General features: G+C 57.7%; 2 protein-coding genes across 3 annotated transcripts in view; both read left to right on the forward strand.

Moving 5' to 3' along the window:
- Nucleotides 1-18,456, forward strand: part of LOC132383943 (malate dehydrogenase, cytoplasmic-like) — a 72,911-nt gene extending 54,455 nt beyond the window's left edge. For both annotated transcript variants that reach the window (XM_059955134.1, XM_059955133.1), the window contains exons 6-10: nt 1,647-1,757; nt 8,191-8,304; nt 10,371-10,460; nt 12,732-12,852; nt 15,847-18,456. In XM_059955134.1, the coding sequence (XP_059811117.1) occupies nt 1,647-1,757; nt 8,191-8,304; nt 10,371-10,460; nt 12,732-12,852; nt 15,847-15,857 (447 nt within the window). In that variant the 3' untranslated portion in view covers nt 15,858-18,456. The remainder of the gene's footprint in view (nt 1-1,646; nt 1,758-8,190; nt 8,305-10,370; nt 10,461-12,731; nt 12,853-15,846) is intronic.
- Nucleotides 18,457-22,086: 3,630 nt separating this feature from the next.
- Nucleotides 22,087-26,880, forward strand: LOC132383699 (maestro heat-like repeat-containing protein family member 1). Its single transcript, XM_059954889.1, is given in 5 exon segments — nt 22,087-22,332; nt 22,389-22,470; nt 22,535-23,217; nt 23,271-23,340; nt 23,411-26,880. Coding segments are annotated over 5 exon segments (4,551 nt in total).
- Nucleotides 26,881-27,338: the final 458 nt, after the last annotated feature.

Consider the following 27,338-nt stretch of genomic DNA (forward strand, 5'->3'; position numbering starts at 1 on the left):
TGTGAGGAAGAGGAATTTGGGGTCAATGACCACGCTGCCATTCTTGGCTATCTGGAGAAGAAGAGTTTCCGAGTTGTATACTTTGATAATAAATTAACCTTTGAACCTTCCTCTTACACGCACTCATTAAAATCGACACCGACAGGGGCATTTATAGACAACAGATGCAGGAGTAGGCCGTTCGGCCCCTCGACCCAGCACCGACATCCACAGTCAGTACCCCGTTCCTGCCTTCTCCCCATTTCTCTGCACTATCTTTAAGAGCTCTATCTAACTCTTTCTTGAGAGCATCCAGAGAATTGGCCTCCATTGCCTTCTGGGACAGAGCATTCCATAGATCCACAACTCTGGGTGAAAAAGTTTTTCCTCAATTCTGTTCTATATGACCTAACCCCTTATTCTTAAACTGTGGCCTCTGGATCTGGACTCTCCCAATGTTTCCTGCCTCTAGCGTGTCCAATCCCTTAATAATCTTATATGTTTCCCCTCTCATCCTAAATTCCAGTGTATACAAGCCCAGTCACTCCAATCTTTTAACATCTGACAGTCCCGCCATCCCGGGAATTAACCTCATGAACCTACGCTGCACTCCCTCAATAGCAAGAACAAATAGCATTTAACTCTGTCGGAGAGTCACTGATTCACTCAGCGTAGAAACGAGCCCTTCGACCCATCTGGTCGATGGTTGCAAAGATTCCCATCCCGGTTCCATTTGCCCCATATCCCTCTAAAACTTTCCTTTCCAACTATTCCTTGATACAGCTGCCTCGTCCACTTCCTCTGGCAGCTCGGACCATATACTGCCCACCATCTGGGTGAAAACTTTGCCCCCTCAGTCTCCTATTAAATCATAAACACAAGAGCTTCTGCAGACGCTGGAAATCCAGAGCAACACAAACAAAACACTGGAGAAGATCTCAGCGAGTCGGGCAGCGTCTGTGGAGGGGAAGAGTCGGTCGACGTTTCAGACCGTCAGGATAGAAGGATCCCGGTCCGAAAAGTCGATCGTTTAGATGCCAGCTGACTTGCCAAATTCCTCCTGTGTTTCGTGTGTCACTTCCTATTAATTCTGTCCCCTCTCATCTGAAGCCTTGGGGCCTTTAGTTGATCTCTCAGCCCTGGGAGGAAAAAATAAAACCGCACATTTACATTTACCTGATTTTGTAGACTTCTGTAAGATCACCCCTCACCCCTCAGCCTCCCTGACTCAGCCCATCAAATCACCCTAAGTCTCCTCTGCCCTCTTTCCAGCTTAGGGGCAGGGTGACCCAAAGGACGGAATATTATAAGCGTAGCTTCACCATCATCTTGTGCAACTGCAATACAAGACGCCAGCCATTTACTCAGAGGCCTGTCTGATGCAGGGCCGCCGTCGAGTTATGTAGCCTTCCAGTTGGCACGGACCGCCAGCCGCCCGCTCACACTCCCCCTACATCAATCCCGTTGCCCCCTTCCTGCCAGGCTCGGCACCCGCGGGTTCCCCCCCGGGGGCATCTCAATGACGTGTGAGGCAGGAGGATTGCAGGGGAGTCGGCAAGTTGAGGATGATGTGGGAGAACACGTCACGTAGAATAGACCTGACGGGCCGAAGAGCCTCCTTTGCTGGCATCATGAGACAGAGACTCCTCTCTCCCCGTCACCTGCAGGTCCTGGTGGTGGGGGACTTCGCCAACACCAACTGCCTGGTCTCCATGATCTCCGCACCTTCCATCCCTCCAGAAAACTTCACCTGCCTGGCCGGGCTGGACCAGAACCAGGTAGGGAAACAAGGAGAACCTCCGGGGAATGTGGGAGAGGTGGTGAGGAGGGAAGTGCCAGGGGTGTTGGAGAGAGAACTCCAGAGGGAAGTCGAGGGAGAATGGGGGAAACTTGCCCTGTCTCTCTCCCTCTCCCTTCTCTTCCTCTTTTCCTCTCCCCTTTTCCTCTCCCCTCTTCCTCTTTTCCTTTCTCCCCCTTTCTCTCTCCCCTTCCTCTTTTCCTTTCTCCCCCTTTCTCTCTCCCTCTTTTCCTTTCTCCCCTTCCTCTTTTCCTCTCCACTTTTCCTCTTTTCCTCTCCACTTTTCCTCTCTCCCCTTCCTCTTTTCCTTTCTCACCCTTCCTCTTTTCCTCTCCCCTCTTCCTCTTTTCCTCTCCCCTCTTCCTCTTTTCCTTTCTCCCCCTTTCTCTCTCCCCTTCCTCTTTTCCTTTCTCCCCTTCCTCTTTTCCTCTCCACTTTTCCTCTCTCCCCTTCCTCTTTTCCTTTCTCACCCTTCCTCTTTTCCTCTCCCCTCTTCCTCTTTTCCTCTCCCCCTTCCTCTTTTCCTTCCTCCCCCTTTCTCTCTCCCCTTCCTCCCCCTTTCTCTCTCCCCTTCTTTTCCTTTCTCCCCCTTTCTCTCTCCCCTTCCTCTTTTCCTTTCTCCCCCTTTCTCTCTCCCCTTCCTCCCCCTTTCTCTCTCCCCTTCCTCCCCATTTCTCTCTCCCCTTCCTCTTTTCCTCCCCTTCCTCTTTTCCTCTCCCCTTTTCCTTTCTCACCCTTTCTCTCTCCCCTTCCTCTTTTCCTCTCCCCTCTTCCTCTTTTCCTCTCCCCCTTCCTCTTTTACTTTCTCCCCCTTTCTCTCTCCCCTTCCTCTTTTACTTTCTCCCCCTTTCTCTCTCCCCTTCCTCCCCATTTCTCTCTCCCCTTCCTCCCCATTTCTCTCTCCCCTTCCTCTTTTCCTCTCCCCTTTTCCTTTCTCACCCTTTCTCTCTCCCCTTCCTCTTTTCCTTTCTCCCCCTTCCTCTTTTCCTCTCTCCCCTTCCTCTTTTCCTTTCTCCCCCTTTCTCTCTCCCCTTCCTCTTTTCCTTTCTCCCCCTTTCTCTCTCCCCCTTCCTCTTTTCCTCTCCCCTTCCTCTTTTCCTCTCTCCCCTTCCTCTTTTCCTTTCTCCCCCTTTTTCTCTCCCCTTCCTCTTTTCCTCTCTCTCCCCTTCCTCTTTTCCTCTCTCCCTCTTCCTCTTTTCCTCTCCCCTCTTCCTCTTTTCCTCTCCCTCTCTTGCTCCTCCTCACCCTCTCACCCCCCTCAGTCTCTCTCCTCACTACCCGTCACCCTGTCTCACACCCGTTCACTCACCCTTTCTCCTCACCCTCTCTCTCTCTCCATCTCTCCCCGTCCCCCTTTCTCAGAGAGAGAGGGAGAAAGGGCTTGATGGAAGGGGGAAGAGAGGGAATGGAAGAAATGAGAGGGAGGGGGCGTATACTTATGTGGAGTTTGCACGTTCTCCCCATGATCGCAAGGGTTTCCCCCAGGCGCTCTGGTTCCTGCCCACATCCCAACAACAAGCAGGGAAGTCAGTGGATCAATCTGCTGCAAATTTCCCCCCATCCCTGTGTAGAATATGGGGAGCAAGTGTTAGGGAATGGGGGGAGAATAAATTAGTGGGTGGGGGGAATGGGGAGAGAATTGGACGGATAGTTGTGAGGGAATTCCAAAGAGAGATGGGGGGGGGGAACATGGTAGGAATTGGAGAGAGGATTGGGGAGGGAGTTGGGGAGAGGAAGTTCTGGATCAAGTACGATGAAAGAGAGAAGGTGGGGGGGGGGGTGACTGTTCAACAACAGAGTGATTAAAAGGTCACGTGACCGCGGAAACCCGTGTATTTACGCCACACCTTCTCAGGCCAGTGAATTCTGTAAAAGGAGAAACTCCCAAAATGATCTCCACACAGCGACCTCCCACACTGGATAACAGCTGGGTAACGGTGTCAATTGGGAGTAAGGTATTTACCTTCAGAAAGTGGGGGCCGTGGAATCTTGTACACCCCACCGGAGAGAACGGGGTCCCTCAGAGAGCGGGGCACTCCCACGGTACATTTTATACCCCACCGGAGGGAACGGGGTCCCTCAGAGAGCGGGGCACTCCCACGGTACATTTTATACCTCACCGGAGAGAACGAGGTTCCTCAGAGAGTGGGGACTCCCACGGTACATTTTATACCTCACCGGAGAGAACGAGGTCCCTCAGAGAGCGGGGCACTCCCACGGTACATTTTATACCCCACCGGAGAGAACGGGGTCCCTCAGAGAGCGGGGCACTCCCACGGTACATTTTATACCCCACCGGAGAGAACGACGTCCCTCAGAGAGTGGGGCACTCCCACGGTACATTTTATACCCCACCGGAGAGAACGGGGTCCCTCAGAGAGTGGGGCACTCCCACGGTACATTTTATACCCCACCAGAGAGAACGAGGTCCCTCAGAGAGTGGGGCACTCCCACGGTACATTTTATACCCCACCGGAGAGAACGACGTCCCTCAGAGAGTGGGGCACTCCCACGGTACATTTTATACCCCACCGGAGAGAACGGGGTCCCTCAGAGAGTGGGGCACTCCCACGGTACATTTTATACCCCACAGGAGAGAACGCGGTCCCTCAGAGAGTGGGGCACTCCCACGGTACATTTTATACCCCACCGGAGAGAACGGGGTCCCTCAGAGAGTGGGGCACTCCCACGGTACATTTTATACCCCACCGGAGAGAACGAGGTCCCTCAGAGAGTGAGGCACTCCCACGGTACATTTTATACCCCACCGGAGAGAACGGGGTCCCTCAGAGAGTGGGGCACTCCCACGGTACATTTTATACCCCACCGGAGGGAACGAGGTCCCTCAGAGAGCGGGGCACTCCCACGGTACATTTTATACCCCACCGGAGAGAACGGGGTCCCTCAGAGAGTGGGGCACTCCCACAGTACATTTTATACCCCACCGGAGAGAACAACGTCCCTCAGAGAGTGGGGCACTCCCACGGTACATTTTATACCCCACCGGAGAGAACGAGGTCCCTCAGAGAGCGGGGACTCCCACGGTACATTTTATACCCCACCGGAGAGAACGACGTCCCTCAGAGAGCGGGGCACTCCCACGGTACATTTTATACCCCACCGGAGAGAACGAGGTCCCTCAGAGAGTGGGGCACTCCCACGGTACATTTTATACCCCACCGGAGAAAACGAGGTCCCTCAGAGAGCGGGGCACTCCCACGGTATATTTTATACTCCACCGGAGAGAACGAGGTCCCTCAGAGAATGGGGCACTCCCACGGTACATTTTATACCCCACCGGAGGGAACGAGGTCCCTCAGAGAGCAGGGACTCCCACGGTACATTTTATACCCCACCGGAGAGAACGAGGTCCCTCAGCGAGCGGGGCACTCCCACGGTACATTTTATACCCCACCGGAGAGAACGGGGTCCCTCAGAGAGCGGGGCACTCCCACGGTACATTTTATACCCCACCGGAGAGAACGGGGTCCCTCAGAGAGTGGGGCACTCCCACGGTACATTTTATACCCCACCGGAGAGAACGGGGTCCCTCAGAGAGTGGGGACTCCCACGGTACATTTTATACCCCACCGGAGAGAACGAGGTCCCTCAGAGAGCGGGGACTCCCACGGTACATTTTATACCCCACCGGAGAGAACGAGGTCCCTCAGAGAGTGGGGCACTCCCACGGTACATTTTATACCCCACCGGAGAGAACGGGGTCCCTCAGAGAGCGGGGCACTCCCACGGTACATTTTATACCCCACCGGAGAGAACGAGGTCCCTCAGCGAGCGGGGCACTCCCACGGTACATTTTATACCCCACTGGAGGGAACGAGGTCCCTCAGAGAGTGGGGCACTCCCACGGTACATTTTATACCCCACCGGAGAGAACGAGGTCCCTCAGAGAGTGGGGCACTCCCACGGTACATTTTATACCCCACCGTAGAGAACGAGGTCCCTCAGAGAGCGGGGACTCCCACGGTACATTTTATACCCCACCGGAGAGAACGGGGTCCCTCAGAGAGTGGGGACTCCCACGGTACATTTTATACCCCACCGGAGAGAACGAGGTCCCTCAGAGAGCGGGGACTCCCACGGTACATTTTATACCCCACCGGAGAGAACGAGGTCCCTCAGAGAGCGGGGACTCCCACGGTACATTTTATACCCCACCGGAGAGAACGAGGTCCCTCAGAGAGCGGGGACTCCCACGGTACATTTTATACCCCACCGGAGAGAACGAGGTCCCTCAGAGAGCGGGGACTCCCACGGTACATTTTATACCCCACCGGAGAGAACGAGGTCCCTCAGAGAGTGGGGCACTCCCATGGTACATTTTATACCCCACCGGATGGAACGAGGTCCCTCAGAGAGTGGGGCACTCCCACGGTACATTTTATACCCCACCGGAGAGAACGGGGTCCCTCAGAGAGTGGGGCACTCCCACGGTACATTTTATACCCCACCGGAGAGAACGGGGTCCCTCAGAGAGCGGGGCACTCCCACGGTACATTTTATACCCCACCGGAGAGAACGAGGTCCCTCAGAGAGTGGGGCACTCCCACGGCACATTTTATACCCCACCGGAGGGAATGAGGTCCCTCAGCGAGCGGGGCACTCCCACGGTACATTTTATACCCCACTGGAGGGAACGACGTCCCTCAGAGAGTGGGGCACTCCCACGGTACATTTTATACCCCACCGGAGAGAACGAGGTCCCTCAGAGAGCGGGGACTCCCACGGTACATTTTATACCCCACCGGAGAGAACGAGGTCCCTCAGAGAGCGGGGACTCCCACGGTACATTTTATACCCCACCGGAGAGAACGAGGTCCCTCAGAGAGTGGGGCACTCCCACGGTACATTTTATGCCCCACCGGATGGAACGAGGTCCCTCAGAGAGTGGGGCACTCCCATGGTACATTTTATACCCCACCGGAGAGAACGACGTCCCTCAGAGAGCGGTGCACTCCCACGGTACATGTTATACCCCACCGGAGAGAACGAGGTCCCTCAGAGAGCGGGGACTCCCACGGTACATTTTATACCCCACCGGAGGGAACGAGGTCCCTCAGAGAGTGGGGCACTCCCACGGTACATTTTATACCCCACCGGAGAGAACGGGGTCCCTCAGAGAGAGGGGCACTCCCACGGTACATTTTATACCCCACCGGAGAGAACGGGGTCCCTCAGAGAGCGGGGCACTCCCACGGTACATTTTATACCCCACCAGAGAGAACGAGGTCCCTCAGAGAGTGGGGCACTCCCACGGTCCATTTTATACCCCACCGGAGAGAACGAGGTCCCTCAGAGAGCGGGGCACTCCCACGGTACATTTTATACCCCACCGGAGAGAACGAGGTCCCTCAGAGAGCGGGGACTCCCACGGTACATTTTATACCCCACCGGAGGGAACGAGGTCCCTCAGAGAGTGGGGCACTCCCACGGTACATTTTATACCCCACCGGAGAGAACGGGGTCCCTCAGAGAGCGGGGACTCCCACGGTACTTGGGTTTTCTATTTACTGCTCTATATAGTAAGCTTTTTGATATTTGGAAACTTTTCATTTCGTTAAAAGCTGGAGGATTCAGCCCAGTGCATTACGGGTAAAGCCCTCACAACCATTCAGCTTTGAAACTTTGTCGTAGAAAAGCAGCGTCCATCATCAGAAATCCTTCCCCACCACTCAGGCCATTCTCACTCCTCTCTGCTGCTATCATGCAGAAGGTAGAAGAGCCTCAGGACTCGCCCCACCAGTTTCAGTAACAGTTACCACCCCTCAACCACCAGGGGATAACTACACTCACTTGCCCATCCACTGAGATGTTCCCACAACCAATGATCTCATTTTAAGGACTCTTTATCTCATGTACTCGTTATTTATTGCTATTTATTTATATTTGCATTTGCACAGTTTGTTGTCTTCTGCACTCTGGTTGATCTTTCACTGATCCTGTTTACAGTTACTATTCTATAGATTTGCAGAGGATGCCCGCGGGGAAATGAATCTCAGGGTTGTATGTGGTGACGTACATGTAGTCTGATAACGAAATTTACTTTGACTTTGAAAGCATCTTCGTTTTATGGTATTTTTCAAAACGTGTGCCTAAGACTTTCTGTATATATGATACACAGAGAGTGTTTGAGAAAGTTCAGACAGACAGATAATAATGTTTGAACCTTCTCTAGCGCTGTCTGTATATCTGCAGCCTCTCACTGTCTGTGTTTCTCTCTTTTCCTGTGTCTTCGTGCCTGTTCTTCGACCTCCTGCTGCCTGTCACTCTGTCCCAGCTCTGTTCTCCATCTCCTTCTTTCTTTCTCCCTGTCCTCCTCTCCATCTCTCACACACCAGACCAGCCGTCCGCTCCCAGATCCTTCAGCTGTTAACCTCTCTCTCTGTCTCCCGTAGGGCGTCCAACAGCGGGAAGCAGCGGCGGTCCGGGCACGCCATCTCCCCCGTGCTGCGTCTGTTGCCAAAGCCATCTGTGACCACCTGAGGGTCTGGTGGTCTGGGACGAAGCAGGTACAATCCCTTGCGTCACTGTGGGCAGGCACTGGCCAATGGTGTGACGTGATTCGTAACGTCACGACACTGACCAATGGTGTGACGTGATTCGTAACGTCACGACACTGACCAATGGTGTGACGTGATTCGTAATGTCACGACACTGACCAATGGTGTGACATGATTCTTAACGTCACGACACTGACCTATGGCGTATTTCATCGTGTTTCATCGTGGTGCTATGGCGCCGACAAATGGTGTGACGTGATTCGTCGTGATGTCACGATGCTGACCAATCGTTTGACATGATTCATGATGTCCCGACGCTGCCCAATGGTGTGATGTGATTTGTGGTGACATGGCACTGACCAATGGTGTGTCACGGTCCATCGTGATGTCACGATGTTGACCAATAGTTTGACATGATTCATGATGCCACAATGCTGACCAATGGTGTGACGCGATTTGTGGTGACATGGCACTGCCCAATGGTGTGCCACGGTCCATCGTGATGTCACGATGCTGACCAATAATATGACATGATTCATGATGCCACAATGCTGACCAATGGTGTGACGCGATTCGTGGTGACATGGCACTGCCCAATGGTGTGACGTGATACAAAGTGGTATCACAAAGCCGTGACCCCATCCCTCTCAGTTCCACTCAGGTAACCTTCCCCAGCCTGATCGCGACCTTGCTCTCCTGGAGGCAGGGGGGGGGAGACATTTGCCCGGGTTGCCTCGAGATTCCCCCTGAGTACTCAGAGATCTGGAGGAGGGGTGCGATGCCGTCTGTGGTCGCAGAGCAAGCTGCCGAGAAGAGAGCCCAGAAAGGTTCTGCGGTTTGCTCAGCATCCCAGTTCAAAGTGAGACGAGAAGCGACCCTGACCGTATCGGGATGGGATTTGCCCGATGAAATGTTTGTGCACCATCCAGTCAGATCATATATACAAAGGGAAGCAGAATACCGTGCTACGGTTACAGAGAGAGCACAGGGCAGGTAGACAGTGAGGTGATCACTCTAGAGGTCCGGTCAGGAGCCTGATAACCGCGGGGTAGATGCTGCGCTCCAGCCTGGTGGCGGTGTGTTCCCGACGGGAGGGGGGGAGAGTGACCGGCATTTGAGTGGGTTTAGATCTCGCGAGGCAGTGGAAGTGTAGGCGCAGTGAGGCGTGAGCCCCGGGACCCAGGGCAGGAGGCCTGGAGGTGGTCGGAGGCCCATCTGAGTGTGAGGGAGGTAGGGCTGGGAAATGGGTCTCCTCCTCCCCCTCCACTCCTCCCATCCCTCCCCCCGTCCTAACCCTCACCATCTTCCCTCATCCCCCTTCCCCTCCTCCCTCCACTCTCCCACCCACCCCTCTCGCCCTCCCTCTTTTCCCCCCTTCCTCGGTAATGAGGAGCATAACGAATACAAAACCTCCCCCTTTAGCGGAGTTATCAGAGGGTTTAGATTCCAGGTGAGGGGTGGAGCTTTCTATGCAGATACTCCCGGGGTATTTGGGCAGGATGAGGCCTGACCAAGTGTTGAAGGTGGATGCTTAGTGGCCAGTACAGTTGTACTGGACCGAACGGCCTGGTTTTTTTTGTGCTCTGAGGAGAGGGGCTTGCACAGAAAGGGGGTGACGGGATCTCTTATGCGAGGGCAGTTTAATTTGTGAGGGGGTGGGTTGGTTCTTCAAGGACCCCTCACTTCTCTGGGCAGGATTGGGAGGGGTGGGGGAGTACATCCCGGCCATTTTGGATCAGGAGCTAGGTGACCCCTGGCGTGTGGAGGGCAGGGTCCCCAAGCTTCCCAGAGTCCCCCTGCCCCGGTGGGGGGGGGGGGGGGCCAGGGCAGGGGAAGGAGGGGCTGGAGGAGCTCAGCAGGTTGGAGGGCTTCAGTCGACGCTCCTGCAAGCGTCTGGGACCAAGAAACCGTCGACTCTCTGGTCGTCGGGGTTGCCGAGCTCCTCCAGTGCTTCGTGGGCGTTGCCCCGGATACCCAGCGCCTCTCGTGTTTAAGGACAGAGGCCCTTCCAGCCTGTGCTGATCGCCCACGGGCGCCAATCCCGCACTGATGGTGTCGTTTTGTTTCCCCCCCAGGGAGAGTGGGTGTCCATGGGGGTCATCTCCAGTCGGAATGGCTACGGAGTTCCCGACGGGCTCGTCCTCTCCTTTCCCGTCGCCGTGCAGGTACCTCCGATCGTGCGAATGGGGGACCTCGGGCCCAGGATAGCGAGGAACCCTCTTCTCCATCTCCTCCTCGGGGGTGGGGGGGGGACACATAGATGACGTGGAGCCTGGCTGAATAGATCTCTGCCCCTCCACCCCCAGGGCTAATGTTATACTCATCGTCCCATCTCATTAAAGCAGAGCTGCCTTGCTGTGGGATCTTGCTGTACACCAGCATCCGCCCCGTACCTCACTCTCGCCATTCCCCCACCGTGACTCTCTCCTCTACAGAACTCTTGCCTTCCTTTCTGTTCTCATCTCATATCCCCATCCTTTCCCCCCTCTGTCTGTCTCTCTTTCCCTCTGTCTCTCTGTTTGTATACAAGCTATCTGATGTATTTATATTTATTGTGTCTGTTTTTTTTATCATTGCGTTCTTTGTCTTACTGTGATTCTTTTTCATTCTGCATCGGAACTGTAATCTGTTCTCCTTTACACCTGGGCACTGGGAATGACATTGAACAATCTTAAATTATCGTATAACTTTCGCTCTCGCTGTCTGTCTCTCTGCCTTTCTTTTTACCTCTCCATCTTTCTGTCTCCCTCTGTCTCTCTCTGACAGTCACAGTTGGGCTCCTCACTCTGGGCCATCCACCAATTCCAATCGCTCCCCGGTGGCAGCCGTATCCTCGGGTGCCTGGGCCCACCTCTCCCCTCGCCTCTTCCTCCTGACCCAGCTCCAGGCTCTGCCGCACGGGCAGCCACGTTACTGAGTTGTGGAAGGGTGCCGAGGAATTCCAGCCTGAGCTGCGGGACCGAGGGAGTGGAGTCTCTGTAAAGGTTCTCCCACCTCCCCGTCGGTCCAGACTGCAAGTGCTGCCCTCAGCTGAATAGCTTGGCCTGTACTCAGTGAATGGGAAGATTCCAGTCAAGTCTGTGGTCTTTTAACTATATACACGTATTCCATCAAACGTCGTTTCTCCGCACCAGGGTGTAAAGCACGTAACACTCGACGGTAAGGGTAAAACCGACAGATGAATTAATCACACATAAATAACAAACTGAAATGTATCGGTTAAATATTGTCGGGTACAGAACAGATTATCCAGTGACACTTCGAATGTGATGTGGCAGGGAGTTCAGAAGCCTGATGGCCTGAGGAAAGAAACTGTTTCCTATCCTGTCTCCTGCCTGATGGTAGAAAGTCAAAGAGGATCCTGGATAATACGTACGCAGCGCTCCTGATAAATGACCCCTGTGATCCTCTTAGTCTGGTCTCACAGTCCTTTGTAGGGACTTCGGGTCCGATGCTCGGCTGCTCCCAGACCAGACGGAGACGCAGCTTGTCAGGACGCTCTCAGTGGTGCTCCGGTAAAATTCAGTTAAGATGTGCCTGCCTCAATCTCCTCAGGAAGTGGAGGCCTTTTTGTTCAGGGAGGTGATATTGAGCAACCAGGTGAGGTCGTCATGATGTCAACTCCCGGGAACCTGGCGCACCTCACCCTCTCTGCGGAGGGGCCGTGTGCTCACAGAGGGGGCGGTTCATCTGCGCCCTCCTGAAGTCCGCTGACATTTCCTTCATCCTCCCTGGCAACTGGGGAGAACAGCGTAACAGTTAGTGCAGCTCCGTTACACCTTGGGGCGTTCCGAGGAAGTCTGCAAGCAGCCTTGTTTGATCCCCCGCCCCTGGGTGCTCCAGTTCCCTCTCACAGTCTAAGGACGTAGGTGAATTGGTCACTGGCGATGAGGCGAAAGGGCCTGTTCCGTGCGCTGTTTCCAAATAAAGTCCGACTGGTTTGTCCCTTGATGGGACCCGGTATAACTCCGATAACCTGGTGTTGGACTGGCAGGCTGTGTGTTACTCCAGTTACACTTAAATGCACTTTATTTAACATTTTATCCCCCCAACGTAGTCATCGTGTAACTCAGGACAGAAACAGGCCCTCGTACAACAGCTTGTCCAAGTGTTGCCCGTGTTTGCAAACGTAGACAGAGCCTTGCATCCTCCCGAACGTCTCGAGCACAGGAGCAGGCCATTCGGCCCACAGTGTCTGTGCTGACCCAGCTAGAAAGCAAGTCAAAAACCACCCAAACGCTGAACCCTCCGACCTACACCAGAGGAGTGGCAAAGGAAATACAATATGGTCGTGCACTTTGGGGCAGACTATTCTTAGATGGGGAGAGAGGATGCAACAGGACTTGGGAGTCCTTGTGCAGGGTACCTGAAAGGCTAACCTCCAGGTTGAGTCAGCGGTGAAGAAGGTTCAGGGACTGTTTCTGCTCTGTTTGCAGGACGGACGCTGGCAGATAATCCCAGGACTCCACCTCTCCCCCCTGCTCCGGCACAGGATGGCACTGACCGCTCAGGAGCTGCTCACCGAGCGGGATATGGCCCTGATGTTTCTGGCAAGGAGTGAGTATGCCCTCAGGACAGGGGTGTGTTCGGACACTAGGGTCAGTAGCAAAGCTGCCACTGATGGGAGAGTGCACAGTAGGTCCACGGACCCCTTGCTTAGTGGTATTGGTCGATGGCTTAGAAAAAGGTTGGAACCCCCGTAAAGTGAGCTTCACTCTGTGTCTGACCCCGAGAGTGTGTGATGGGACGGTGTGGAGGGAGCTTCACTCTGTGTTTGACCCCGAGAGTGTGTGATGGGACGGTGTGGAGGGAGCTTCACTCTGTGTTTGACCCCGAGAGTTTGTGATGGGACGGTGTGGAGGGAGCTTCACTCTGTGTCTGACCCTGGGAATGTGTGATGGGACGGTGTAGAGGGAGCTTCACTCTGTGTCTGACCCCGCGAGTGTGTGATGGGACGGTGTGGAGGGAGCTTCACTCTGTGTCTGACCGCGGGAGTGTGTGATGGGATGGTGTGGAGGGAGCTTCACTCTGTGTCTGACCCCGAGAGTGTGTGATGGGACGGTGTGGAGGGAGCTTCACTCTGTGTCCGACCCCGGGAGTGTGTGATGGGACGGTGTGGAGGGAGCTTCACTCTGTGTCCGACCCCGGGAGTGTGTGATGGGACGGTGTGGAGGGAGCTTCACTCTGTGTCCGACCCCGGGAGTGCGTGATGGGACGTTGTGGAGGGAGATTCACTCTGTGTCTGACCCCGGGAGTGTGTGATGGGACGGTGTGGAGGGAGCTTCACTCTGTGTCTGACCCCGGGAGTGTGTGATGGGACGGTGTGGAGGGAGATTCACTCTGTGTCTGACCCCGGGAGTGTGTGATGGGACGTTGTGGAGGGAGCTTCACTCTGTGTCTGACCCCGGGAGTGTGTGATGGGACGGTGTGGAGGGAGCTTCACTCTGTGTCTGACCCCGGGAGTGTGTGATGGGACGGTGCGCAGGGAGATTCACTCTGTGTCTGACCCCGGGAGTGTGTGATGGGACGGTGTGGCGGGAGATTCACTCTGTGTCTGACCCCGGGAGTGTGTGATGGGACGGTGTGGAGGGAGCTTCACTCTGTGTCTGAACCCGGGAGTGTGTGATGGGACGGTGTGGAGGGAGATTCACTCTGTGTCTGAACCCGGGAGTGTGTGATGGGACGGTGTGGAGGGAGCTTCACTCTGTGTCTGTCCCCGGGAGTGTGTGATGGGATGGTGTGGAGGGAGATTCACTCTGTGTCTGAACCCGGGAGTGTGTGATGGGACGGTGTGGAGGGAGATTCACTCTGTGTCTGACCCCCGGAGTGTGTGATGGGACGGTGTGGAGGGAGATTCACTCTGTGTCTGAACCCGGGAGTGTGTGATGGGACGGTGTGGAGGGAGATTCACTCTGTGTCTGACCCCGGGAGTGTGTGATGGGATGGTGTGGAGGGAGATTCACTCTGTGTCTGAACCCGGGAGTGTGTGATGGGACGGTCTGGAGGGAGCTTCACTCTGTGACTGACCCCGAGAGTGTGTGATGGGACAGTGTGGAGGGAGCTTCACTCTGTGTCTGACCCCGGGAGTGTGTGATGGGACGGTGTGGAGGGAGCTTCACTCTGTGTCTGACCCCGGGAGTGTGTGATGGGACGGTGTGGAGGGAGCTTCACTCTGTGTCTGACCCCGGGAGTGTGTGATGGGACGGTGTGGAGGGAGATTCACTCTGTGTCTGACCCCGGGAGTGTGTGATGGGACGTTGTGGAGGGAGCTTCACTCTGTGTCTGACCCCGGGAGTGTGTGATGGGACGGTGTGGAGGGAGCTTCACTCTGTGTCTGACCCCGGGAGTGTGTGATGGGACGGTGCGCAGGGAGATTCACTCTGTGTCTGACCCCGGGAGTGTGTGATGGGACGGTGTGGCGGGAGATTCACTCTGTGTCTGACCCCGGGAGTGTGTGATGGGACGGTGTGGAGGGAGCTTCACTCTGTGTCTGAACCCGGGAGTGTGTGATGGGACGGTGTGGGGGGAGATTCACTCTGTGTCTGACCCCCGGAGTGTGTGATGGGATGGTGTGGAGGGAGATTCACTCTGTGTCTGAACCCGGGAGTGTGTGATGGGACGGTGTGGAGGGAGCTTCACTCTGTGTCTGTCCCCGGGAGTGTGTGATGGGATGGTGTGGAGGGAGATTCACTCTGTGTCTGAACCCGGGAGTGTGTGATGGGACGGTGTGGAGGGAGATTCACTCTGTGTCTGACCCCCGGAGTGTGTGATGGGACGGTGTGGAGGGAGATTCACTCTGTGTCTGAACCCGGGAGTGTGTGATGGGACGGTGTGGAGGGAGATTCACTCTGTGTCTGACCCCGGGAGTGTGTGATGGGATGGTGTGGAGGGAGATTCACTCTGTGTCTGAACCCGGGAGTGTGTGATGGGACGGTCTGGAGGGAGCTTCACTCTGTGACTGACCCCGAGAGTGTGTGATGGGACGGTGTGGAGGGAGCTTCACTCTGTGTCTGACCCCGGGAGTGTGTGATGGGACGGTGTGGAGGGAGCTTCACTCTGTGTCTGACCCCGGGAGTGTGTGATGGGACGGTGCGGAGGGAGCTTCACTCTGTGTCTGACCCTGAAAGTGGGGCTGAAGTTAAAATTAATTGCATTGGCCTGCAATTCTATTCATCTTCCTGAATTATCAAAGAACAAGGAGTGGTCACGTTGAAACACAAAGTCCTGCTGGTCCAGAGCAGAGGGGCTGTTGAGATATTTCCACAAGCGGGAGAGTCTCGAACGGCTTTGGCCCAGTCTGTTAAAGCTGAGATGTGTGGGAATCTCCCACATGGGGGGGGGGGATCATCTCTGATGGATCAAGGGGAGTTGGGTGGGGATAATTAAATGGAGAGATCGGGGCTGTGGAGACTTGGCACAGAAGGGGAGACAAGGCCTGGGTCCGATCAGCCATCGTCATGTCGAATGATGGGACAGGTTTGAGGGGCTGAATGGCCTGCAGCCGGCCCTCTGATCTCCCTTTAACATGGCGGTCGTCTCCTCTGTTTGCAGGCAGACTGTGAGGACTCGCCAGCCGGGGCGGGAGATCCGAGCAGGGGGAGCCTGTGCCCGAGGGGCCGCCCAGTGAGGAGATGCCCACGCTCGGTAACCCTGCGGCATCTACCTGCCATCGGCACATGGTGGTCGGAGTGGGCGGCCAGGGGCTCTCGCTCGCTCAGTAAGTCTCTTTCTGGACTGGGACGCATCATCTTCGTAAAGATGACGGGAGTGAGACAGAGGGTCTGCCTGAATAACCCGTGGTGCATTTTGTCGACGGTGCAAACTGCGGCCACCGTGGTGGGGGCAGGCGGTGTTTCGGAGGGTGGATGGGGAGCTGCACCGTTTGTGAAGTAGCTCTAATTTTGGCCCGACGGTATTAAACGCCAGAGGTTCTGCCGGTGCTGGAAATCCAGAGCAACACACGCAAAATGCTGGAGGAACTTGGCAGGTTCCTCCTGGTCCAAGGCCCCCCTGTTGGTCACAGTTAATCATGGATGCTGCGACCGAGCTGTTCCCCATGTAGCACACTCCATGCAGCTGATGAACCCAGCGGAACGGCAGAGACCGTTACAGTTTGGCACCGGGAGCGTTGAACTCGACTTAGGACTGCCTCAGGGGCTCCAGCTCCGGATTTTACTCCCAAAGTCTTCCTCGTGAATGTCTGTAGCCACAGGGCAGCGGAGGTCTGAGATCAGAGTTTTCATTCTCCTCGACGAGCTGCCAACCACGGGCTGACCAGCCCCATCTGCCCAAAGCAACTGGTAACCCACCTTTGCCCCTTCTCCTGGTAGTGGAAACTGTTCCGCCGGGCTACACGTGAAGGCCAGGAGCTGGGCTTGGTTGTCAGAGGCTGTTTGAGACGCACGCCATCGGGATAGGTTGCGGGAGCTTCTCCCCATTACCGGCCCCCACGATGACACCCTTAAGGAACCAAGCAGCATCTGTGGAGGGGAATAAACAGTTGCCGAGACTGAAACTGGCCCTGGATGCAGGACAGATCTGTTCTGACCAATCAGTGGGTTGGATTAGGGTCCAAATTGTCGTTCTTACAGAGATTTCTCTTGTCGTTCTACCTTTCCGTATGCTTATTTTTGATCTTTGTATAATTATCTGTAAACTCTTAGTGACTTCTGTGTTTGCTTCTGGACTTGTGGGTTTTTTTGCCTGCAGAGCTGAGATAATTTAGTGCCTGCTAAACTGGTTTCTCATCTAAACTGGGCCAGAGGTGTTTACAATGCAAATGCAAACCGGGTGCTCGCGTTCCTTGTCTGCAGCTGCGTACACCTTGTTACAGTGTTAATTCCATTGTCATTGCCATGTCGGTCCATGTCCTCTCCCGCGGTGAGACCACTCTCAGGTTGGAGGGGGCCAACATCTCATACTCCGTCTGGGATACCCTCCAACCTGGCAGCACCAACGTCTATTTTCCCCAACCGCCCCCTCACCTGCCTATCACCTCCTGTCGAGGCGCTGGAGCAGGGAGCCAATCGTAGACCCAGTACTGTGCATACAGCAAAGGTAATTGAGTAACAAATCCCAAGGTGCAGACAAAGTCAAAGTTCAGGCAGAGGTCAAAACATCCAGAGAAATCAGGAAACAGGCAGAGTCGATATTCAGATAGACAGAGTACAGATACAAATGCTGGAAAGGCTCAGGAAAATGTAATGGCAACAAACGGTGAAAATACAGAACTGAGCAATAAACAGAGAGGCAGATGATAGGTGGAGCACACTGAGACACGGGTGGCAGCGATACAGGTAATGATGAGAGACGGAGTACTCAGTGATACAGGGGCCGGAGCAGAGCAGGAGCGAGGACAGGAGCATGTGGCACTGACACCTTCCTCTGGTTCCCCTACCAGATTCCTTCTTCTTAAGTCCTTTACCTCTTCCACCTATCACCTCCCAGCTTCTAGCTTCGTTCCCCACCACCCCACATCATCTGCCTTCTGGCCGGTCTCACCTATCACCTGCCAGCTGGTGTTCCTTCCCCTCCCGCACCTTCTCATTCTGGCTTCGGCCCACCGCAGTCCTGATGAAGCCCCTCTCCACAGATGCTGCCTGACCCGCTGAGCTCCTCCAGCAGTCTGTGTGTCTGCCTTGCTTGCTGCTACGGGCTGACTCTGCCTGTACTATAGAGTTACAGTGAACTACGGCGCACAAACAGGCCCTTCAGCCCATCTAGCCTGTGCTGATCTGTTTTTCTGGCCTGGTCCCATCTAGCCACATCCGGACCATAGCCCTCCTTACCCCCCCCCCCCCCATCTAAGCTTCTCTTAAGTGATGCACTCGGGCCCTCACCCATCACTTCTGCTGGCAGCTCATTCCACACACTCACACCACCTTCCGAGTGAACTATAGTGAACAATTGTGGAGAACATCTATGGGGAATTATGGTGAACAGCTCTGGTGATCTGTGGTGAACAACTGGTGAACATCTATGGTGAATGGCTGTGAACATTTATGGTGAAGATATAGAATGAACTATACTGGTGAACATCTATGGAAAATTATGAACAACTATGGGATCTGTGGTGAACATCTATGGTGAATGACTATGGTGATCTGTGGTGAACGTATGGTAAACTTTGGTGAACATTTAATAAAGGGATCATTACCAGCAGATTTGCATTTCAGTTCTCACTTCTAAAGAACCTCTGGACAACATTCTCTCCCGGGGCAGCAACGTGGCATCGCAGACAGGATCTGAGAGGACTGTGGAATTGCCGGGAGAGGGTGTGGTGAAAAGGCAGAAGGGATCCGTCCCTCCACTTACAACCACTTGAGCACCCTCCAGTTTAATTGTTCATCACTGAAAGGATCTTCAGCTTCCCCATCCCTCTCAACTCCTTTTCCAACACACTCTAGTATTTCCTCTCTCGCCCTCTCCAGTTCCTTCCCCTCTTCAACTCCCTTTTGTGATTCCTCCATCATCTCTCTTCCTCTGGAAATCCCTACCCAACTCTTCTTTCAATTATTTCTGGAGATTCCTGCCTAACACCCCCTGCTGACATGAGCAATTCCTGTGTCACACGAGGAGCGTCTGATGCCTCCACTCACTGGAACGAGTGCTGACCTCAGTGAAACCTATCGAATGGTGAAAGGCCCCGACAGAGTGGGTGTGGAGAGGATGTTTCCTATAGTGGGGGAGTCTAGGACCAGAGGACACAGATAGAGTGGATGTGGAGAGGATGTTTCCTGTAGTGGGGTGGGGGGGGAGTCTAGGACCAGAGGACACAGATAGAGGGGTTGTGGAGAGGATGTTTCCTGTAGTGGGGGAGTCTAGGACCAGAGGACACAGATAGAGTGGATGTGGAGAGGATGTTTCCTGTAGTGGGGTGGGGGGGAGTCTAGGACCAGAGGACACAGATAGAGGGGTTGTGGAGAGGATGTTTCCTGTAGTGGGGTGGGGGGGAGTCTAGGACCAGAGGACACAGATAGAGGGGTTGTGGAGAGGATGTTTCCTGTAGTGGGGGAGTCTAGGACCAGAGGACACAGCCTCAGAATAGAGTGGCGTCCTTTTAGAATGATGAGGAGGAATTTCTTTAGCCAGAGATTTATTGCCACAGCAGTGGAGGCCAGGTCACTGGGTATATTTAAGGCAAAGGTTGATAGATTCTTAATTGGTCAGGGGATGAAGGGATACAAGGGGGGGAAGGCAGGAGATTGGGGGCTGAGAGGGCAAATGGATCAGCCATGATGAAATGGCGGAACAGACTCGATGGGCCAAATGGCCTAATTCTGCTTATGGGGTCCAAGCCCACATTCCCCTGATCCCTTGTGCCCAGATGCATCTCCCCATTTCCCTAACTGGGCCTGGGCTCGGTTCTGACCCAGCCTTGCTAGACGGGTGGAAGGCGTGAAGATCCTGGAGACCAGGCAGTTGGTGTTGGGCAAGTCTCCCACCACCAGGACCTGCAGGGTGAGGGGGCAGGAGGGTCGTAGATTCTACCCGTCACCTACACACTGGGGGAGAGGGGTGGGAATTAACCCAGCACCGATCTCGCACGTTGGGACGCGAGAGGAATTCGGCACACGCCGAGTGTCGGAGGTGGGGACTGAAGCCCCTTCTCCGGAGAAGTGAGGCAGGGGGTATGTCAGCTGCAGTACCAGGTGTGATCCACAGATACCTCGCCCATCGCGAACATCTATGGAAAATTATCATCAACAACTATGGGATCTGTGGTGAACGTCTGTTAAACTATGGTGAACATCTAATAAAGGGATCATTACCAGCAGATTTGCACCTCATTCCTCACTTCCAAAGAACCTCTGGACAACATTCTCTCCCGGGGCAGCAACATGGCATTGCAGACAGGATCTCTGAGAGGACTGTGGAATTGCCGGGAGAGGGTGAGGTGGAAAGGCACAAGGGATCCATCATTTTCCTGCCTAGTCCCACCGACCTGCACCTGGCCCATATCCCTCCATACATGTCTCATCCATGTACACGTCCAAGTTTTTCTTAAATGTTAAAAGTGAGCCTGCATTTACCACTTCATCTGGCAGCTCATTCCACACTCACACCACTCTCTGTGTGAAGAAACCCCCCTAATGTTCCCTTTAAACTTTTCCTCTTCACCCTTAACCCATGATCTGTTTTTTTTCTCCCCGAGCCTCAGTGGAAAATGCCTGCTTGCATTCACTCTATCTATACCCATCATAATTTTATACACCTCTATCAAATCTCCCCTCATTCTCCTATGCTCCAGGGAATAAAGTCCTAACCTATTCATCCTTTCTCTGTAACTCAGTTTCACAAGTCCCATCATTGTAAACCTTCTCTGCACTCTTTCAACCTTATTTATATCCTTCCTGTAATTAGGTAACCAAAATTGTACACAATACTCCAAATTTGCCCTCACTAATGTCTTATACAACCTCACCATTACATTCCAACCCAATACTCAACACATACACTCACTCTCTCCCACACTCACTTTCTCACTCTCACTCTCCCACACACTCACTTTCTCACTCACACACACTCGCTTTCTCACACTCCCTCACTCTCCCACACACTCACTTTCTCACACCCTCACTCTCCCACACACTCACTTTCTCACACTCCCACACACTTTCTCACTCTCACTCCCACACACTCACTTTCTCACTCTCACTCCCACACACTCACTTTCTCACTCACACACACTCACTTTCTCACACTCCCTCACTCTCCCACACACTCACTTTCTCACACCCTCACTCTCCCACACACTCACTTTCTCACACTCCCACACACTCACTTTCTCACTCTCACTCCCACACACTCACTTTTTCACTCTCACTCTCCCACACACTCACTTTTTCACTCTCACTCTCTCTCTCACACAAAACAGCCACCGGTGGTGGGAATCAAACCCGATTCTCTTCAGCCGTGAACCAGCGACTCTACCCCTGAACTCCTGCCATCAACCCCGTACTCTGCCCCCAAGTTCACAGTCTGAATCACCTCCCGGGGTGACCGTGGCTGAATCACGCCATAAACACGGGGAGAATCCCCGGGGCGGCTCGGCGAGACGGGCGGCGTTTCGGGCCGGGAGTTCGAATGAGCTCGGCCGCAACGTCCATCTGGTCCCGAGGCCCCCCGCTCCCCTTCACTAATGCCGGGCAGCCGCCGCGCCGGCGGTCTGGTGCGGGGAAGGCCTAGGCCCCGGCCCCGGGCAAACTTCACAGTGCGGGCGGTGATCTCACAGTCTGGGGCGGGGGGAAGGGAAGAGAGCTGGGCCGGGGTCGGGGTGTGGACAGGGACGGCGGAGGGGACGCGACTTCTCACCGGTAAGATTCAACTTTCTGCCCGGAGCCGGGGCCTCCAGAATGGGAGATCGAGGGCCGGGTTGGGCAGGCACAGGCCGCTCTCGGCCCCTTTAGGCCGCTCTAAACCCACTTAGGCCGCTCTCGGCCCCTTTAGGCCGCTCTAAACCCACTTAGGCCGCTCTAGGCCCACTTAGGCCGCTCTCGGCCCCTTTAGGCCGCTCTAGGCCCACTTAGGCCGGGCAGGTGTCCAGAGGGCATTGCTGCAGGTGGGGGGGGGGGAGGGGGAAGCGGAGTTTAACTGATCCAACTTGAGGACCAGGTGGAAGGGGGATAGCTGTGTGGTGGTAGGGGGACTAAGAGAGGGAGGGATGGTCTGGGAGGCCGAGGAGAAGGGCAGAAGACCAATAGAGAGAGGGAGCTGCCCGGAGAGGGCAGCGGGTGCTAGAGGGGCGGGGAAGAGGAGGTAGGAGGTGAGCGACACCTGGGAAGGGGAAGAATGGAACCGGAGGGCCCCTGCGGCCTGGAGCCCTTCCTGAGGGCGCTGTGCGAGGCTGCCGGCGACCAGGATCGGGGGGTGAGGGCACAGGCGGTCCTGTCACTGCGGGAGTTAGGGACCCGCCACCCAGAGCCGGTGCTGGCCGCCTGCCACGACTACCTGGGACGGCGGGGACGGCTGGAGGATGAGCACCGGGCCTCCCTGCTGCGCAGCATGGCCGATGTGGCCCGCGACGCCGGGCAGCGGGTGGGCGAGCTGCTGGCCCGGAAGGTGGCGGCAGGGGCCCGCCAGGAGCTGTCCAGGCCAGAGGAGGCATTGCGAGGCGCCTCCCTGGAGGCCCTGGGTGACCTGCTGGTGGCCCTGGGCCGCACCTTCGCCCAGGAGGTGCTGGAGGAGCTGCTGCAGGGCCTCGAGCACGGGGCCCTGCCCGAGCTCCCCGCCCTGCGAGCCCTCGCCCGCGTGGTCGAGGGCAACCCCCGTGGCACACTGGCCCACCTGCCCGGCATCCTAGAGGCAGCCGTGCCGTTGCTGGGCCAGGCCCAAAACGACCGGGCCAAGGCAGCCCTGGCCTCAGCCCTGGGCTCATTTAGCCGCGGAATCCTGACCTGCCAGAGCGAGCCAGCGGAGTCCACGCCCGGGAAAGAGGCCTTCGCCCAGGAGATGGAGGCGGCCTACCGCATTCTCTTCCATGACTGGCTGCCGCGCAGGGACGCCAGCCTCCGGCGCGAGGTCTTGTTGGCGCTGGGGGATGTTGTACGCCTGCTCCCTCCCGTCAGGCTGCGGGAGGAGCTTCCAGTGCTGCTGCCGGCCCTGCTGGCCTGCTACCGGCAGCGGGCTGAGGTCCAAGCCGTCACCCGCTGTCTGGGACGGGTGCTGGATGCCTCCGTGGTGCTCGGGTATGTGGCCCTGGAGCACCAGGCTGAGGCCCTCCTGCCACCCCTCCACCGTCAGGCCTGTGGGGCCTCTGGGCCCAGCGCTGAGCTGCTCAGCTGCTTCACCATCCTGGCCCAGGCCTCGCCAAGTCAGCTGCTGGGTTTCCTGGGCCATCAGACAGTGGGTAACGAGAGGGGCCGGCTGGGGGCCCTGGCCGTGTTACGGCACCTGCTGGGCTCCCGCCTGGGTCAGCTGCAGGCCAGACGCCCTGCGCTCCTCTCCAGCCTGAGGCCTGCACTGTCAGATTCCAGCAGGCGGGTCCAGCGGGCAGCCCTGGAGGTGGTGGAGGGTCTGGTCACTGGGGGTTACCTGGAAGGGGAGGTGGAAGAGGAGGGAGAAAAGGAGGGCAGGGAGGCAGTGCTGGAGTTTGTGGTGTCCCAGTGTGGGCCAGCCGAAGTTGAGGAGACCGAGCTGAGGGCCCGGGCTGAGGAGGTGCTGGGCCGGGCCGTAGCCAACCAAGGCCTGGAGCGTCTGCTGTGGCCGTCGCTCCTGACCTACGTCACCCCTGTGCGGTATACGGGTGCACTGGCCCCCCTGTGCCGGGCGCTCGGCCTCCTCTGCCACAGGAGGTGCCAGGCCAGCCCGGGGGCCCTGTCCCTCGAGGAGGGGACCGGCCTGCCCTCTGCACAGGCCCTGCTGGCCCGCCTGCTGGCTGCCGCCTCCCTGCCCCATGAGGGCAGCGGACGGGGAGCCCCGGCCCTGAGGCTGCTGCTGGCCCTTGGCCCCGCCCTTCACCCAGCCCTGGAGCGGCCCTGGGGAGCGGAGCTCCCTGACCTGGTGGCTTTTGTGGAGCAGGCCCCCGTGGGCACCTTCCTGCAGCAGCAGTGGGAGAAGAGCCTCCTGCTCCTCCTCTTCAAGAGCGCCGAGGCGGTGGCCGATGCCGGCTGGAGCCACCGGCTGGCCGATGAGCTTGCGGCCCTCGCCGGGGCCTGGCAGGTGGCCTCGGCCTCCCCAGCCCTCCGCTCCCTGGCGCCCAGGGAGAGGCAGTTCCTCTACAAGTGCATTGGCATCATGCTCCAACACAGCGGCTCCGCGGAGCTAGTCAGCCGCCACCTCCGGCAGATGCTCCACAGCGTGCGGCCCGGAGAGGCGGCGGAGAGGGAGGGCGCGGCCCTCGGCGTGGGCCTGTGCGCCATGGCCCACCTGGCTGAGACCCTGGCCCAGCTGGAGGAGCTAGCCAGGCCCGAGGCCTGGAAGAAGGCGGCCAGCTTCTTTGGGGCGCTGACGGAGAGGCTGGAGGGCGACGCGGAGAAGACAAAGGGCACCCTTATTCTCTGCTACGGCTACGTGGCCCTCTACGCCCCCAGGAGCCTCCTCCTGCCCCGGCTGGAGAGCAGCATCTTGCCGGCCATCCTCAGCCTCTCCCACACCAAGCTGCTGGGGATCAAGTTGGAGAGCAAAGACCCAACCATCCAGCAATGCTTCATCCGGGCCGTCACGCTGGTGGCGAAGGCCCTGGTCGGCAGCGAGTACCAGCAGACTTACCGTCTGGCCAAGAAGGGAGAGCTCCTGGCCAGCATGCAGGCCATCATCCGGGCCGAGTCCCAGGGGCCGCTGCGGACCCCCGTGAGGCAGCTGGCCCTGATCGCCTGCACCCAGCTGCTGAAGCTGGGGCCGCCACTCAATGGCGCCTACGTGACCGAGCTCATCAAGGCCTGCCTGGACAGCGTGCTGGGGCTGCCACTGGAGGAGAAAGAGGCCACACGAGGAGAGGATGGCGCCCGGCCGGGTCTGCACAGCGAGGCACTGTCAGCCCTCCAGGGGCTCCTCGACGAGATTCTCCGCCAGGACCTCAGCCCCGGGGGGTTCTGGGCCCTCTTCAAGCATGTGGAATCCTGGCTCGCCTCAGCCAAGGACCATGAGAGAGAGCGGGCCATGGGCATCACCCACCGGCTAACGGCGCTCTACCTGGAGGAGGCGGGTGCCCAGACCGGGACAGAGTTTGGGCCCCTGGGGACCACGGTGGGGCGTCTGACTCCCCGTCTCGCCGACCCAGTGCTCAGGCTCCGGGGCCAGGCACTGGCCAGCATCTGCGCCCTCTTCGACGTCCACCTCCGGCATCGGGGCCTGGGCGAGGGGCGGCCCGACGAGCCTCTGGAGCGTCTGCGGGCCTGGGGCGAGCAGCTGGACCGATGCGACCACCAGCGCCTCCTGAAGGCCCTCACCGACCTGGCTGGGGTCCTCTCCCGGCACCTCCCCCGTGGGCAGACTGCCCCCCTCCTCTTTGCCCTCTTCGAAGGGCTGGACGAGCCCTTCCCCAGCAGCTCAGGCGCTGCTGCCTTCGTCATGAACACCATGGCCTCATCCTGCGGCCCCGCCCTGCGGGACCATGTGGCCTCCATCCTCCGGGCCCTCACCGTCCGCCTCCAGTGGAGTGCCTCTGACCAGATCAGGCTGTCCGTCATCCGCTTCATCATGCTGCTGGCCTCGCAGAACACGGCCGAGACGGTCTCCTGCCTCCTCGCCTCCCCGCTCCCCCTCGACCGGAACGTCCGGGACGTCTGGTGCGCGCTGGGCGGCGAGACCCCGCTGGCCACGGCTGCCATGGAGCTGCTGCTGGAAGCCCTGGGCCCCGGGGAGAAGGTGTGCCCCTGCTCGGCCGTGGGGCCCCTGTCAATGGTCGGCGCCCTGCGGGCGATGCTGTCCAACCCGGAGTCAGCGGAAGCGGCCTCGACCCTCTACCCCCGCCTGCTCGGCGCGTTATTGCTCCAGCTCAGCGCCGTTCGTAAGACAGAGACATCGGAGACGGCCGAGGCTCTGCGGGCGGTGCTGATCGTCGGCGGCACGCCGGGGGTGGCAGACGGTCTGCGGGAGAGCGGCGGCTGGACGAAGCTGAGGGCCCCCAGCGAGCAGCCCGAGGGAGCCGCCCTCCTGGCCCGGGCCATGGCCGCCCACGCCCGTCCCCGGCTGGTCGCTGTGGCCCACCGGCTGTCTGGGGCCCTGCCCGGAGCCACTGGGACCCAGCGGGCCGCCCTGACAGCCTTCCTGGGTGAGCTGCTGGCCCAGCCAGTGGCCGCCGAGCTCCACCTCACGGACTCGCTGGTGGCCTGCCTGCTGGGCCTCCTGCGGGACCCTGCGCCTGGCGTCCGGCTCCTGGCCATCCGTGGGCTGGCCAACCTGTCGGTCGGGGACCCGCAGCAGGTGGGGCCCTACTCCTCGCAGCTGCTGGCGGCCCTGGTGCTGGGGGCGGGCGACCCCGATGACCCGCAGGACCTGGTCAAGTTGGAATCGCTGGCGAGCCTGGCCCGGCTGCTGCCCCTGCTCCCGGAAGGCAGTGCTGTCACCCAGCTAGGCTCCATCGCCGCCGCCCTGCAGCCCCTCTTCGAGCATCAGAGCGGGCCGGTGAGGGCCGAGGCCTTCAACCTCTTCGGCAGCCTGTCCCGCTTCGGCAGCGGCGAGCTGGGCCACGCCTACACCGAGCACGTCCGCAACAGCCTGGTCAGCTTGGCCCTCCACGCCCACGACGAGGACCCTGGGGTGTCGCGGGCCTGCCAGCAGGCCCTGGGGCAGGCCGGGCCCCTGCTGGGCTCCGAGGGTCTCTCGGCGGCCCTCCCCCCGGCTGCGGGCGCCCCTCTGGACTACTGGGACTTCCTCCGGCACTTCGCTGCGGCGCTGGCGGCCGACCTCCCGGCTCAGGTCGGCGGCTGCCTGGCACTGGGCGTCGCGTTCTTCCGGAGCCTCCTGCCCCAGATCCGGGGCAACGCCGTGGCCTTCGTGGCCTCCCTGCTGCACCAGCTGCCCCGCCAGTACCGCCAATTCGTCCCCAGCGGCAACGCCTGCTCAGACATCATCGCCCTCCTGCAGGATCCCGTGGCCAGTGTCCGAGCCACGGTGGCCAAAGCCCTCGCCCTTCTAGACTGAACGCCGAGCTGGCTTGGGGGGGGGGTAGCGAAGACTAGACCCCCGGGGCACCGCCAGAACCAACGGGACCACCACCCAACTCAGCGCGAAGGCGCCGCGGAAGAGGCTCTCCGGTCGCCATGGAGAACGCGGAGCGAAGCGGGCGAACTGCGGAAGCTGGGAGCGGCCTGACTGGGCGTTGCTGTGTGGAATCGACGTATTAAAAAGCAAAGTTGGCACCCTGTGGTGAGTCGGTTGTTTTCAACACGGGGGTGAGGTGGGGCTTGTGGGCAGGAGCGCTGTCCCGTGTTCCGTAGACCCAGGTCCAGCCCTGACCTCCGACCCTGTCTGAGGGTGGCATTTACTCACTTCCCCTCTCCCCCCCCCCAAGGACCCCTTCCACGTCGCATAGAAGCAGAATAAGGCCATTTTTCATCGAACCTGCTCCAGCATCCCACACTGTCCCTCTCAACCCCCAT

The sequence above is a fragment of the Hypanus sabinus genome, chromosome 31 (assembly GCF_030144855.1).
Source record: "Hypanus sabinus isolate sHypSab1 chromosome 31, sHypSab1.hap1, whole genome shotgun sequence".
NCBI lineage: Eukaryota > Metazoa > Chordata > Chondrichthyes > Myliobatiformes > Dasyatidae > Hypanus > Hypanus sabinus.